This window comes from Pleuronectes platessa, chromosome 12, assembly GCF_947347685.1.
Source record: "Pleuronectes platessa chromosome 12, fPlePla1.1, whole genome shotgun sequence".
NCBI classification, from domain to species: Eukaryota; Metazoa; Chordata; class Actinopteri; order Pleuronectiformes; family Pleuronectidae; genus Pleuronectes; species Pleuronectes platessa.
Window position 1 is genome coordinate 7308315 of NC_070637.1, and position 15274 is coordinate 7323588.

A 15274-nucleotide genomic window follows, 5' to 3' on the forward strand; every position below is an offset into this window, starting at 1 on the left:
TCACAGACTTGTTTAACTGGGGTCACGGACACGGATGTGACAGACACACACACACACACCTCTCTCCCTGTCTCTGTCTCTCACTCGCCCATCGGAGCTGTGATTTACCTTTTGTTACTGGTGCCCTTGATAAGGATCTGAAAGGACAGGACAGAATTGGCTTGGCAGCGTGCCAACACCTCAGAGCAATCTGCGGCTCGTCTCTGGCTGCCGGCCGCTCCCTCAGCCGCTCCCTCAGCGCCGGCGGAGCGCTGGGCTGATCACACGCTAAGGGGAACAGATGCTGAATCATAATTGCGGTGATATGGTGGAGCTGCACCACTGGCTTTCGCACATTTCCCCCTGATTGAAGACGTTGCTGCAAGCGTCCATCCTCTTCCTGTCTTTGTTGACTTGGGGGTCTGCGGCGCGTAGGGTTTGTGCGTTTTGTGTGTGGGCGCAATATGTGTGTGTGATGTGGAAATACATTTGTGGTAATGCAACAGGCAGCGGGGCTCAGATGCAGGAGCACATTGCCGTTGATTAGTTTAACTGCTGCCTGTTCTGACTCGGCCCGTCTCACATAAATATTGATGGAGTGCTGACAGAAATATGTTTCCCTGTGTCAACAGGGCCCCGACGCCTCTTGTTGTGTGGTTTATTTGGCGACTAGAATGCCTGCTACATTTCCACTTCATTTCAGGGAAGGTATAACATTCCCCTGACTGCACACGCCACTAACAGTCAATAGTATGTCTTTTCATTATATCCCAGCTCACTGCTTGACATTCTCAGTGATCCCTATGGTGAATGCACTGCCTTGAATAATTGGATTACAGTAGAGAAAGATTTTTCGGTGATGTCTCGGTGTCTTTGTGTCACCGCAGTGATGCGTCTTGGCACAGTTTATTTTTATTGAGGCGTTCGTCAGAAAAGGTCAGTGCCTGTTGATGTCACTCGCTTCTCGTTTACCAACAGTGTCAAAAGATGTAGAGAGTGAAACACCATATTTTAGGGCAATTTTGGGCAACTTTTATGTCATCTGTCTAGTTCCTGTCTTAACATTTTAAATACACATTGTACTTTTTGATATACTACAATGTTTTGACAGGCCACTGATAAGATGAGAGTAAAATTGTTTAAAATTATTATCATTAGGAAACTATGACAGGACAATTTGGACTATGATGGGCTGCCACGGCCTGGGTAATGGGAAACACTGAACCATTATCAGCATAACAGTATGATGCAAGGGATAATGCATAGACTCAACTACTTAAAAGCTCATAACGGAATAAACCTCAGCTCCACCTCGAGCTACAGCAGTAACATGCTGCCTGAGAAACAGTAACTAGATGATATGCATGTTTCCAATCATTTAACACTTAATTGACCTCACATTTAGTTTTTTATAAATTTCGGAATAATTGATTTAATACAGTAACAATGGATCAAATGACTGTGTAATTTAATAGGAATCATGCCAACATAGTAATCTGCTGGTTCTGCAGTTCCTCTGTGCTCTTGTTTGCACCAGCCCCAGTGTTTATCAGACAGTTATATCCTTCTAGAGTTGGTGAAAAACAAGAAAGAGCTTAGAGAAGAACAAATATCAGTTTACACAGTCTGATTGAATGAGTTGCTCCATGTGTTTTACAGATATGTAAATAAGCCATATATATCCACTTCATGAGGTACTAAAATGTGAATTTTTTTACAGCCTGATGCGCTCCTGAAAAATATTAGGAAATCTAGGTCTATATAATTATTTGAAGGCACAACTTTTATTTGTAATGCATATTCACATTCTGTGTCATGGCTGCAGACACTGCTCCACTGTAGGTGTGTGGGAGGACATTTGTGACTTTGCCCAGTGGTGACACAAAGCAGATGATGGAATAAACACTTTTCACTGGGATTTTGTTACCTTTAAGAAACAGAAATATACTGTGTGTCATGTCATGTGAATCACTCAAATGAGTCTGTAAAGATTCTATACATAGTATCTTTGAGCAAAGAGTCTGAAATCCACTTATTATCAGGAAACATAAAACCCACTAATGTGCAGCAGTGGTGAAAACTCACTGGCTTCATACCTGGAAGTCCATCAGAGAGCAGAGTGGTCCTCCAACTGATCCTCTGTTGGCTGTGTACATCTGTCAGCTCCTGGTCCCTACTCCTGCTTCTCCAGTCACATCATCACAAACTGTGCTCTGCAACCTCCCCCCCCCAACCCTCTCTGCTCCACTAAGAGTCCTCCAGAGTTTTGACTTTCCAGTTCGGTGTCCCAGTAGAACATGATGGATTTCTCATTGCTCCTATTCTGATTAGGGCCCCTGCTTGCAATCGCCCGCTGCTCTCCTCTTGTATACACAAATAATGCAATTTTCTCCCCCAACTGAAACAGTTGGGGTCATGTTGCTCTTGGCACCTAAAATGCCTCCCTCCTGTTGCAAAAGCTGCAAGGAGCAGACATCATTTCCATAGCTGATGAGAGTGTAGCGGAGCTCGGTCCAACAAAAACAATCTGCTGTGCCGGGTCTGAACGTCACCCCCCCGCCCTGTGCTGGCTCTTAAATTGCAGTGTTGAGAGACGGGGGGGGGGGGGGATTAAGAGTCCTGTGACGTCACCGATCCAGCTCTCATTTAGTCTGAAATGAAGAAGAAAAAAAAAAAAAATGTAACTAATGTTCTGGCCTTTGACTTGCCAGACGCTGTGAACGCTCATTTAGTCACAGTGGACGATATATTAGTCATCACGGCCGACGGGTGATGTCGTTCACCTTGGACAAATGTCCTCTGCGTTAGTCAGCCTCGCCCTGCACGCCCCATCAGAGAGGAAAGACTGAATACACAGGATTTAGCGCGTGGCTTAAGGACCTCATCTGGATTTGTGGCACGGTGTTGCAGCAACGAGAGCGAGATGCCAAAGCCTCAATGATCTGACCTCGGTGAAGGTGAACCAAAACTATTATGCAGTTTTTTATTCTCACTTATATTCTGCTCATCCTGCTTTAGGCAGTGTCAGGCAAGTCTGTGGAGACATTCGGATCATGACATGGTCTTTGACTTACTGAAACAGGTGTACCGTTATGAAATATGTTTTAATTTTTATTCTTATATTCCCCCTATGCTTTTACTCGGTGCCACGTCATCATAGCCTCTTCATTGCTGCCGCATTTCGGCCGATAAGCTGATCTGTTTACATTTCTCACAAGGAACAGCAGCCGAAAACCAGGCCCCATGAGGATCGCTGATTCCGCGATGTGGTCCAGACTCCTGCTGAGTTATGGTGTCAGGCCAAACTCCCAGTGTTAGCTACTATAGCTGCAGCAGTGGGACCAGCCTGTGATTCATGTTTCATTAATAAAACATCCCAGAGCCCTGAAGCTAGGTGCAGGCGACACTGTGGATGTATCTTTCTTAATCTTCTGCATCTTTAATTGGGCTAATCTTGCACAAAATGAAGTACCTGGTTGGGAAACAGTACTAAAGGCAAAAAGGAGGAAAGGAAATTGTGTCTTCCCGTGTGTCTCTGCTGATGATCTCTCTAAAGGTCTCATTTTGTTTCCTAACTCCTGCTCACGAACATAAACGTACATTTCTTTAGATTCAACCCACATATCTTGCATCCTCTGGTGTTTCCTCCAAACCGCTGCTTGTGTTTCTTGCTGTTTCCAATTTAGCAGGCTGAACACTCCAGACACCAGAATTGATTATGTCTCCACACATACAATTTTACCTATGAGTTCATCTCTTTACTGCTAGCCAGTTTCACTCAATAAAGAAAAATAAAAGCTATATTTACACCAGGACAAAGCAAAGTGTAAATTATTAACAGTCTGGGTTAGGACAAAGATTTGAATATTGCTTCAATTGAAGCGATATATCAGAAAGAATTGGTGTGTATATGCTCCTGCATGTGCACAAGCAGAATGTAATAACCCTTCTTGGAATAAATGAAATCGTTTCGATAAAGAAAATCATTGAGGCGCAGGTTTAAGATTGCACATTTATAATGCAAAGCTGCCACCAGCTCTGATAAAACACAAATTCACAGACTAATCAGCGAGCTCACAGGAAGTTGTCGGGCAGAAAGTTCACCGTCACGTAAGGAACATTATGTAAACAGGTTGTGAGATATCCGATGCTAACATAAATGTTCCTAATGAGTCCTGTGGGGAGCTGCTCAACAATGGTGCAGTGTTTCCACGGATGTAGGTCAGTGCTTTGTGAATGACGTATACATGCCCCTGCCCTATAGCGTTTCACATACTGGAGTGATATCTTCATGGGTTTAATATGTGAGGATGACCTTTTTGCTGAAAGCTGGACTGTTGGGTGCTGGGGAGCATTCTCCGCTCCCCTTGGCGTTTGTGATCAGGCTTAAGGCGAGTAAACCTTCAGCAGTGAAGGTTTCCCTCGAGACGCGAGTGGTGGGAGACACAGGGAAAAGAAGAGGAGCGGAGGGCGGATTTGGTTTGTAATGTGTGTGTGCTGGATTGGGGTTGGGGGGGTGGGGTTCCCTGTTTATTTCCCAGCATTCTGACAGTTGGCCCATGTTCAGCGATGATGTAAGTGAACCCTCTGCAGACTATTCATGGATGGAGGGGACAAGTGCAGCAGCTTCTTCTCACACACTTGCATGCATGTATTCACCAATCAGTATATTTACTTTCAAAAAGTTGTTTTTCCCACCAACAAAAAGGAGAGTAACTTGAGAAAGCAGTTTATCAAGATATATCACACCCACTGTTCCAGTTGCCATTTATAATGTGAACATTCATCTGACAAAATAAAAAACGACTGATAAATCATAGTTACTCTTCTCCATCTGTTTAATGAATACAAAATGTTCCGCTTATACCGAGACACTGATAAAAATCCCCAAACCGCTCCAATCATCAGGGGACGATCTGTGATTGGTTAGGATATCAGGTTAAATCCATTGATTTAGTTTACTGCAAATGTTTCATTACAAAATACTTTGCAAATCAAATTTTGTGTGTATTATAAATAGTGTACGTTCATAGGACACAATTTCTTCTTTCTTGCCAGGACCTTTCGGGGATGATTATTTATCGATGCTATTTTTGTATTCGTTGTAGCACTTACAGATGTGTGGCAAAATTCTGTCTTTCTACAGTCTATTTAATTAGACATTTAAATGTATTATTTGTTCTACATACATGATCAATAAAAAAATACTAGAGACTCACAACAACATTAAAAATCATATTTGGTTCTATAAAAGAAAATTTGATTGTACAAAACTGGAGATGAAACCCAAGTCTATAGACAGAAGACAAGCAGATACAGACACAGTTAACGTCAACAGTGAAAGATATAATATGTAACAATTCTTCGATCAAATCTTCTTCATGTCCTAAAACGACCTAACCTATGTTATATATTTTGTTGACCTATGTATGTACATTATCAAAATGTTTCCGATAATGTTCAAACCAAGAGAAATCCCCAGTTTTATTCAGGGTAATGGGATGTTTCATTTTGTAATATTTGCTATAATTTTGGTTTTGGAAAAAAGAAAGATACTCTAGCCAGTCGGGCTGTTTTCTCCCAACACTGTTTGTGTTTGTCTCTCTTAATGGATCATGATTATTTATTGTTTGCTGCTTAACGTAAATAAAACTTAAATACTTTACCTCATCTGTGAGAATATCGGCAATGGTGGTGAAGACGATAACTCCCATGATCCAACGCTGCTTCACGGTATCATCAAACTCGGCCTTATGTTATTGATTTAACTAATAGACCCCTAGAGGCCAACGTTACATATTGTATATGTAACACTGATAAGGACAGTTAAACAAATTTAAATTAGAAAGTTGTATCTTTGGAGCCAGGAATCAGACCAGCCTAAATTAAGTTCTATAGCTTGTTGTTGATTTTTATGTTTATACAATTTTTTTCCAAGTCTTGGAACCAATATACAGCAAGTCCTTCAAATGAAACATAGGAAAAAAATGTCTTGTTTATGCCCTGAAGAAGGAAACATAGACAAACGGCAAATAAATGAATCCATTTTATGAGTAATGACAGTACTATGGATATGGTTTGGTTGTGCGCAGGCACAAATAAAAACACAAGAACAAGTGTTTAAGGGAGCTTCACCATCCTATAATAGCAACAATCACGTGCTTAAAGCTAGGAAATGACTGGGGACATGATTTTAAATGACATTGGCTGCTGGTTGGAAACAGGAAATGAACAGCAGTCTCCTGTGTTAAAGCCACCCATCAATCCAGCTTGACCTCCCGCCTGTGTGGACTCTGTCCCTCTATAATAACCTCACCTGACCTCCTCCTCTGCTCCCATCATACTAATGTCACATTATAATGTAATGAGGTCTTTCTTTTTTTTCAATCTCACAGCTCACAAACCAAAGCAAACTGACTATCACTTAGGTCAACACATTACCTATGATGTGAGCAGTGTAAACAGGCCAGCGTATATGAGGCTTCTATTTGACCATATGAACAGGAACATTATAGCGAGAGCCAGGTCCTTTCTAGCCTCAGCCTAGTGCTTCCGACGGTGAAAACACTAATCCTGTGCAAAATCTCTCTCTCTCTCTCTCTCTTCTCCAGTCGAGTGGAGTCTTGAATCCTGAATTCTCTCAGGTTCAGTGTTGCTAAATCAATAAGCAAATTGGGAAAAACTCGGCTTTACATGCACTAAGTGTGACATGGAGAACTGGTCTTTCCTGCCAATGTAATTATCCCGTGCAAAATGTTGTATTAATCAGAGGTTGAGGGGTGCTCTGTAAATGACTGTGTTCCCACATGTAATACAAGTCCTGTGCAAATAGAATCCGATAAGCATGACGAACAGGTTTGGTCTTCCACTTCACCTCCAGATATGTTATCTATGTACCATCTGTTAAGATTAGGTTTTCAGACGGCATATGTCGTCAACGTGGATGTTATATAACTGTAAAGAGACGCTGATAGCTGGATTGAGCCGAGAGGGTTTTAAACTTGAAGCCAATCCACACTTCATACTCAGCTTGTTTCCCGTGGAAGGAGGAGAATGTTGTTCTAAAGGGGGGGGGTGGTGAGACGGGGAGATTGAAAGCGTGGGTGTCATGGTGTGAGAGACAGAGTGAGCGAGAGGGAGAGGTTGTGGTTACAGTTCAGAGCCTCTCCATGCAACAAACGTGTGATTATATTTGACACACATACGTCGTCACAGTCATGATGGAGAGTGAGTCGTTCCTCACGGTCCACTTCAGTGAAGCACTTTCACTGAAACTGGAAAAACATTTATGCACATGTAAAAACAGAATCATGTATATTCACAGCACATGCATGTTGACTCTCTCACCCTGAATGTCATCATCTCAGTCGAGTGTTCAAAGGTTTAGAGCCTTTTTAGAAAAACTAGTCCGAAAGCTTTGGAGGACCACAGCAGATGGATTGATGATTTTATTATATTCATTATTATTACCCACCTGCTGAAAGTTAAGTCATGGGTCTGTTGGATACATGGATGATCTCCTCTTTCAAAACAAACAGCAGCGGAGGATGAATTCAAGCGCATAACCTTTTCTGCTGGAGTCAGATCACAGAAGCTTATTTGATCATTTAGACTAACATTTACAAATGAGTTTTAAAGTTTTGCTTTCTTCATGATTGGTGCACACAACATGTTTTTGTTTGTGTAAGTGTTTTGCAGAATAAATTGAAGACCAGGAAGGGGCTCTGGGAGTGCACACATTGCCGCCATGTCAAAACAATGTCTCCCAGTAATTTTCTAGACTATAGCGGCCCGCTCTGTTCTAATTTGTCCTGACACAATTTCACAGTGAACCAAACATTCTGACACTTTTCAAAATAATATATCAAATCTCTAACTTTGATTTTTTGCTCCTTTGCTGCATTGTATAGCTGTGTGCAGCACTATTTACAGCACTACTTGCCATGTGCTTGCTCGCGTCAACATCCATAAAGTTATTACCATCCAAGAGACCACCTGACCTCATAGTTTCAGCTGCCGACGTACACGTACCTGCAGGCACGTGCAATGCCATTCTCTCACGTGAGAACTCTTTCAATCATTAGTCTGCGCACCTGTCACTTGGAATTCTATCAGTTGCATCCAAGTGCACCCCCGCTACTGCCATCGATTGTGGAAAACGACACCAAATTCCTGCATCAAACCATTAATCAGGATCTTCACCAAAATTAAATGGGTTCTTTCCTGAGACATACCACATCCTTCCACCAGGTTTTTAATGGTAATCTGTGCAGCAGGTTTTGTGTAATCCTTCTAATTTATATAAAAAAAGGAAAACCTGCTGACTGCTAACAAGTCACTTTTACCCCATTCACTCTCCATTCTGTTTTAGTGCACATTCCCACTTCAGCTCTCAGACATTAAAGAGGTCTCTGCCTGGTTTCATACAAACATTTATACAGTTTGTTTATTGTCTGAGTGCAAGACAGTGGATTTTTATTATATTAGATATTTGGTTATTTTTTGGAGCTTCATTCATTTTGTAGGCGTTGACATGTACTGGCAAACATAATAAACGTCAATTCACTTGCTTTCTGCAGGAGTACATCTTTGTGCTGTGTGTGTCCACCCTCATTTGCAATCGGGCGGCTCCATTGTGGTGACTCATCTTAGCCTTTGAGTAGACTGAGTAAGGCTTGATGCTTTCATCCTGATTAACCCTATCATTTTCCTTGCAACCATTAAAAGAATGCATGAGATATACCTTTGGTCTTTGTTGTTCACCCTTTCAGAAACTCCCCTCGGTATAGAATCCACTGGATCTAGCTGGATATCAGTATTCATTATTTTATTGACTGCCTCTTTTATGTTCTGCTGGAATCCCTGTAGTAATGGACAATCCCATAAAATATGAGAATCATCATCTATTCACAATTCCTCCAGCTCAGAGCTGCTGACACACACTATTGCTAACTCACTTATCAGTTAAAGGCTTGCTGCACAATAATGGACAATCAGGCCGATGTTAGACCCGATTTGACCCGTCCGACAATCGCAGGGGCGTCCTGACTGTGGGTCAATCGGTGCTCATTGTCTTCCCAAATAATCCTGAGGTGTGAGGGGTTTACAAAAAGATCATAATGCTATCGATTGAGTCGGAGCCTCCCTGATCTCGAATCGTCTCTGACAGACACCAACAATAGAGAGGGAGCAAGCATCACCAACCGGGTATTGTGTACTTGTACAGCTGCGACTAAAAACAATACATTTCCAACTCACCTCGAGCTTGCGCTGCAAAATGCATACGTCATGGCTGTCCATCCTCCATGTTTGTGTTTCTTCTGAAGTCACATTCAATCACAGGAGAGCTCTACACTCCAGTTCAGAAAGTGGCAGTAATACCAACTGCCATAAAAAAAAAACTGAAGAAGAAGAAGATAAATCTTGAGTTTATGTGATATTTCAAGTCCATGAAATCAGCACTGTGAAATTGTTTCCTGCAAACGTATGTGTGTGGTCTGACGTTCTGGCCAAATCGTCCAGTGTGGGCTTTCTGAAGATTATACGATTAAACAGCGGTTAAATCTGTCATTATGTCTGTGGTCTCCCACGTTTTTAAAATCGGTCAAGAGGTTTCTAGTGTGCAGCAGCCTTAAGTTCATCTCATCGTCTTTATGGCAACTGGCACAAAGATCAGCCCATATGATCCAGTTTGTCTTTTAGATAAAAACTCTCTTCCGCAGAGTCAATAATAATCCTTTACATAAATTAAAGATAATTTGGTCCATATGTGTTGCAATAATGAAATCCTGTCCCACATGTGTTGTTCTTCATGTTGCCGTGGAGGCAAGATTGCACATGGAGCTTAGTGTTGCTTGTAAAGTCAGTTTAGGACAGTGAAACACATGTTGTGTAAGGACCATTACTTTCCACCTTCTGAAACCAGTGTCCCACATAGATGGGAGATAGTCAATCTTACTTGTGACTGAAATATCCCTTGATAATCAAACCCTCCCACTTTGTGGCTCCTCAGCTGTTGCTCAGACTCTAAAGCTGTTTTCAGACCTGCACTGAGCTCCGCAGGTGCATTGGAAACCGAGCCCTGCAGGTGAACCCTCAGCTGAGCATCTGTGGATACTCGACCTGAGCCTGACAGGATCCATCGGGACTGAACATGCTGGGTCGGGTTCAGATCAAATGTTTTGAATATTTTCCAGGTTCAGTCCGGCTCGGTGCGCACACAGGGAGCGCTGCACCAACAGACCTGCGCTCCATGTGCAGTTGCTCATCTGAGCATTTAATATATAAACACCTGTGTAAAACTTTAAGATGGCTGACTATTTTTTTGACTAACGTGTATAAAAAGTGTTTAAAACTCTTATGTTTTGCAGTATGGACCAAATATTCTGTCTGTGTTGAAATTATAATATGCAGTGAAACTTGTCCTTCTTAAAGATTAAAATGATCAAATACTATGTTAATTTTAATTGTATTTTACAACACAAGAATTAGAAGTAAAGTACAATACAAGATTATTTTTGACACACATTTAAGTTGTCAACTTCGTGTAAGAGTTCTCTTCAGTGTGTGCTTATTCTGTTCTTACATAAGAACTTATCCCAGATAAGAAAACATTGGTCACTGTCAGAATTTTCGTAAAAACTACGTAAGGGGGTTTTAAGAAGACATTTCTAATTAAGAACGGTTTATAACACTTGATAAATATCTTTCTCATTTTGTGTTCAAAAAGCCAGTGTTCAAAGTGTTCCGTCCCCTGTGTACAGATGTGAAAAAAACGTGATTTTTAAAAAGGGTCATAAGTCATATGGTCGTTTGCATGTTTATGTAGTTTGGATGATTCATCTTCCGATCACATACAAGTATGGTGAATTACAAACCAATGACAAGGTGGTGTGAATGTGTTTGAGTGTTTTGCATTACTGAGGGTGTCCCCCTCCCTTTCGCTGAGACGCATGCTGGGACAAAAAGACTCATAACTCTACTTGTAGAGGAAATATTGAGACCAAAGGGAAGAAGGAGGAGAAAATGTTTCTAAATAAATTTTATGTCATCTTCTCTGATCACAGCTTCTCCACATCAGCATTTGCATTTACAAGTTCTACAGTGAGATGTGGTATTTCAAGCTCATGCGGCTGAATTATATCACAAAGAAAAGGTGTTTGAGTACACACAAAGCAGCATCTTTATTTTTCTACAACTGATTGTATTTGGAAATTAAATAATTGTTAGTATTTCTATTCTTGCAGCGCACGTTGCTTAGCAATCCCTGTCAGTTTTACTCTGTTTTCTATGGGAGTCAAATCCTGAATATTAGTCGCCCTGGCAAGTGGCCTGCATTGGCTCTTGTGGCTGTTTCACCATCCTTTGTTTAATCAGGCCTTTTCCATTGAGATAGGAATCGCTGTGACAAAGTAGGAAAGATAAGCATGAGTAATGATCATCTTAAGTCACAGCCAACATTTTAAGCCGCTGCACACTCATATGTGCACGAGTGTCACTTGAGCAAATGAGATTGTGTGCAGCACACACGTGCACACCCTCCTGCCCTGATGAGCAGCCTCTGCTGACTGCAGAATCCCTAAGATGTTGCTCTAACCTGCACCTTTCTGCTGTATGACTAATTTTAATCCCTAGCCAAATCCCAAATTAATCCAAACCATCTAAAATTGAAGGCCCAACACAAAACTAATCCTTAAACTACATTCAGCACTAAACCTGAGGCCTAATCCAGCACCTTGTACAAACCCTTTAAAGACGTTTGATGCTCGTAGGAAAAAGTTCAACACACATGCACACGGATGCACGCTCACTATTTCCCGTTCTCTCCTCCTGCTCCAGCGAGGTCGTCCTCTCCAACATCGACGTGGGCATCTCTGGCATCTGGGAGTGCATGGTGACCAGTTCCCGTGGCAACACCTCTCAGCAAATGGAGATAGTTGTTCTGGAGACGTCGGCACCGTACTGCCCCACTGACAGAGTCACCAACAACAAGGGGGACTTCAGGTGAGTCACCTCACAGCAGCCATGTTCAACCATGTGTGGTCACATTGCCTCACAACACTCAGCTCTGTCATGTTAGTGCCCTTGAAATAAGATGATGTGAAAGGATTCTTTGAGAAAATCTGCATTTTCTTATTCACTGAGAGCAATTGTAAATGAATGAAAATACTTTTTTGTGCTGGTATGGTAAAGATAACGTGTGCACAGAAGCAGCACTCATGAATAAAGATAGAAAAAGAAAAAAAACTGATTCAAAACTCATCCTCTCTAATTAATAATATGGTCAATATATTAGTTTTGTCTGCACAAAGACTAAACCAAATCTGGTTAATGTGAACTGCACCATTGCACCATAGCATCACTGCTATAAACAGGCAGGTTGCTAATCACCTCGAAAAAACATTTTAGATTTTGTGGGTTATATTTTTTTGCATTCAGACAGAGCTATAAGCTAGTGATTCGCCTCTGTTTTCAACTTTCTAGGCTAAGCTAACACCGCCTGGTCGTGGAGTTTTATTCATGCAAATATGGAAACTCTTGGTAAGAAAGGTGTTAATTTCAATCCGGTAAAAATAACTAAGGCTACACAGTATAAATAAATCTTAGACATGAACTTAAGGTTCATGTCTTAGAGTGTAGTGTAGTTACTGTTGATGGACAGTAATCATTGGTTTCCACTGCTGATGCCAGGAGGTCTCCAGGAAAATTACAGCTTCACCTCCCTATAATTTAATTAACCAAAAATATTAGCATTTTTAACGTCTACTGTATAAAACGAGCACTCATGCTCTGCTATTATCGCCCCATGTTCTCCACAACATCCTGCTGCTTTTTGTTCCACCTGACAAAACCCACACCTGGCCTGCCTTGGCACCAGGCTCATTAACCATCCAAGACCAGAACTGAGTGCTACAGTTCATTTAGTTTAATAATAAATGACTATGTTATATTAAAACTCTCAGGATTATTACAGCTCCGTGAAGTCAAGCTTTGAACCAAGACAGAACAAATCTGAGCACACATTTGACATATAAAAGGAGGAATAAGTCCACAGACCTCCTCCAACATTCCTCTTTTTACCTGTCATCCCTCCTCGTGACCACCTCGAGATCTTGTAGTAGCACACACAGGCACGTGAATGCACACACACACACACAGTCACATTCTCCTCCCATTGTGGTTGCGCTGTTGCCGTGCACACTCTTTTCTAGCGGCTGTACTTTACAGCCCTCCTCCAGTGCAGCGAGCACAGAGGCCTTTTGATTCTGCCGGAGCACTGGAGTAATGGGCTGGAAAATGAGCCAACTTTTTTGTCTGGGGCGAAATTAATGCCATTTATTACTAAGTAGCTGCTGCTGCTGCTGCAACAATGTGGATGGAGAGACAGAGGGAGGGAATAAAAAGGGGAACAGGCTGAGGAGCAGTAGGGCGGCAGGTCTCTACCCACGGAGCAGACTATACCGGCCTCCTGAGTGCCGTGCTCCTTTATCTTCATTTAGATGAAGTGAGAAGTGCTGCCACATTAAGCATATCTCCAGATAACTTTCTGCTGAAGGACTCTGACGCTGCTTTGAGGAAAAAACTGCAACAAATAAGACCCATGTTTTTCCCCTGATTGTGGACAAACTGTTTCCTAAGGCAACAGAAAAAAAGACCTTTAATCTATAAAAGCACCAGGAGACAAATCCTTTTTTATTACCAGGGAAGTGGAGGCTAATGCAGTGGACTGTGAATGTTTGGCTGACTCCTTACACTCAAATGAGCTTTATTTCATTGAAACACCAACGGGCATTACCCATAACATGAAAAATAAGGTTTTAATTCAGGCTGGCCGCTGTCGCAGGTTGGTCAGTCGAGCAGCTCCAGCTTGATGACATTATTAAGAATGTCTCATTTCTTGCTTGAGAGGGGACCATGAACTTTGCATGGCCATATGAACAACACTTGTAATTTGTATTTGAGGCTTTCTTTCCCCTTTAGGTGGAACACGTTTCCGCTTCAATTACACATAACTCTCTAAAGCCCCTTTTCCACTGGTTAAAAAAAACACACTAAGATCTGCTAATATTAGACTTTTATCTGAGATGGGAATAGATTCAATCCGCAGTCACTCCTGCCTCAAATGAGTCTGCAGTAGACACAGTTTTGTTATCAGCCTCGGCAGTGAAGAAAACGTGACGCCTTTGGCAAGACGGCTGTATTTGTGACATTGAACATTACACACCGGGGAAAAAACACAGAAAGGTATACACCTCTTCTGGCAAGGGGTCAATTACCCTTTTTTGGCGAGTTTACCCATACTCGAAAGGAATACATATACATATGCATATACAATTTTGGTGTAAAAGAGGTATAACACTTTCTTTTTCTCCTTCAACTTCCATTTGTGGTGCACAATATAAAGAATTCCCGTTTGACTAAGAGCTAAATTCTCATGAAGCTGTGGGACTTGCCAGACCCGGATTAAAAAAATAAGGCAACATCAAAACACCAGATGTCAAGGTATCCTTTGGTTTTAGTCCAGCTCCACCCATGATGCCTTTTAGTTATTTTCCCAAATAACCTTGATGAATGAAACAGAGCTATTTAGTTCTTGCTCCTCCATAGAAACATAATTCATTATACTGTCCTCACAGGCTGAGCATCAGCACAACTAATGAAAAAACCTAATGTGTAAAATTGGTGGGGTGCCCCTTGAAGTGCTCTCTGTCCTTAAACCAAAATATTGTTTAGTTTCCCTGTGCACAAATTACAATTGGAAAGACAACAAAAAGAATTCATAAAGTTAGTGAATAAGCTAATTAAGCCAGAAGTCATCACTCACACAACACATTGTTTCACCATCAAGTATCAGAATCTGGCAGTCTTCTGCAAAAATAATTAGAGCTAGCTGTAAATCAAATATGCAAATTAATAATTTCCTAAGTACAGGGAGTATGAAATTGCCATCTGGTGCAGTGAGTGCAGATTCCTCAGTTCGCCTCATTCCTCATCGTTTGGTGATGTCTTGTGCGGCAGGTGGCCGAAGACTCTAGCCGGGATCCTGGCCTTCCTGCCCTGTGCGCCCTCGACCTTCGGCTCGGCCCCGCACCCCTCCGGCGGCGCTCACAGCCCCTCCAGCCAGAGAGAGAAGAAGGCGTGGCGGCGCTGCGACCGGGCTGGGCGCTGGGCTGAGGAGGACTACAACCAGTGCCCATACGCCAGCGAGCTCACCCGCGTGCTGCACGAGCTCACCCAGGTATCAGTGCACACAGTGAAGCTGCTTGAGAGCTGCTCAGATGGATTCATTCACAGA

General features: G+C 42.1%; 1 protein-coding gene across 1 annotated transcript in view; it reads left to right on the forward strand.

Annotated features, from left to right (window-relative positions):
• Positions 1 to 15274, forward strand: part of LOC128453774 (adhesion G protein-coupled receptor A3) — a 182315-nt gene that overhangs the window by 42634 nt on the left and 124407 nt on the right. The window contains exons 8-9 of the mRNA XM_053436859.1: positions 11818 to 11982; positions 14998 to 15217. Of these exons, the coding sequence (XP_053292834.1) occupies positions 11818 to 11982; positions 14998 to 15217 (385 nt within the window). The remainder of the gene's footprint in view (positions 1 to 11817; positions 11983 to 14997; positions 15218 to 15274) is intronic.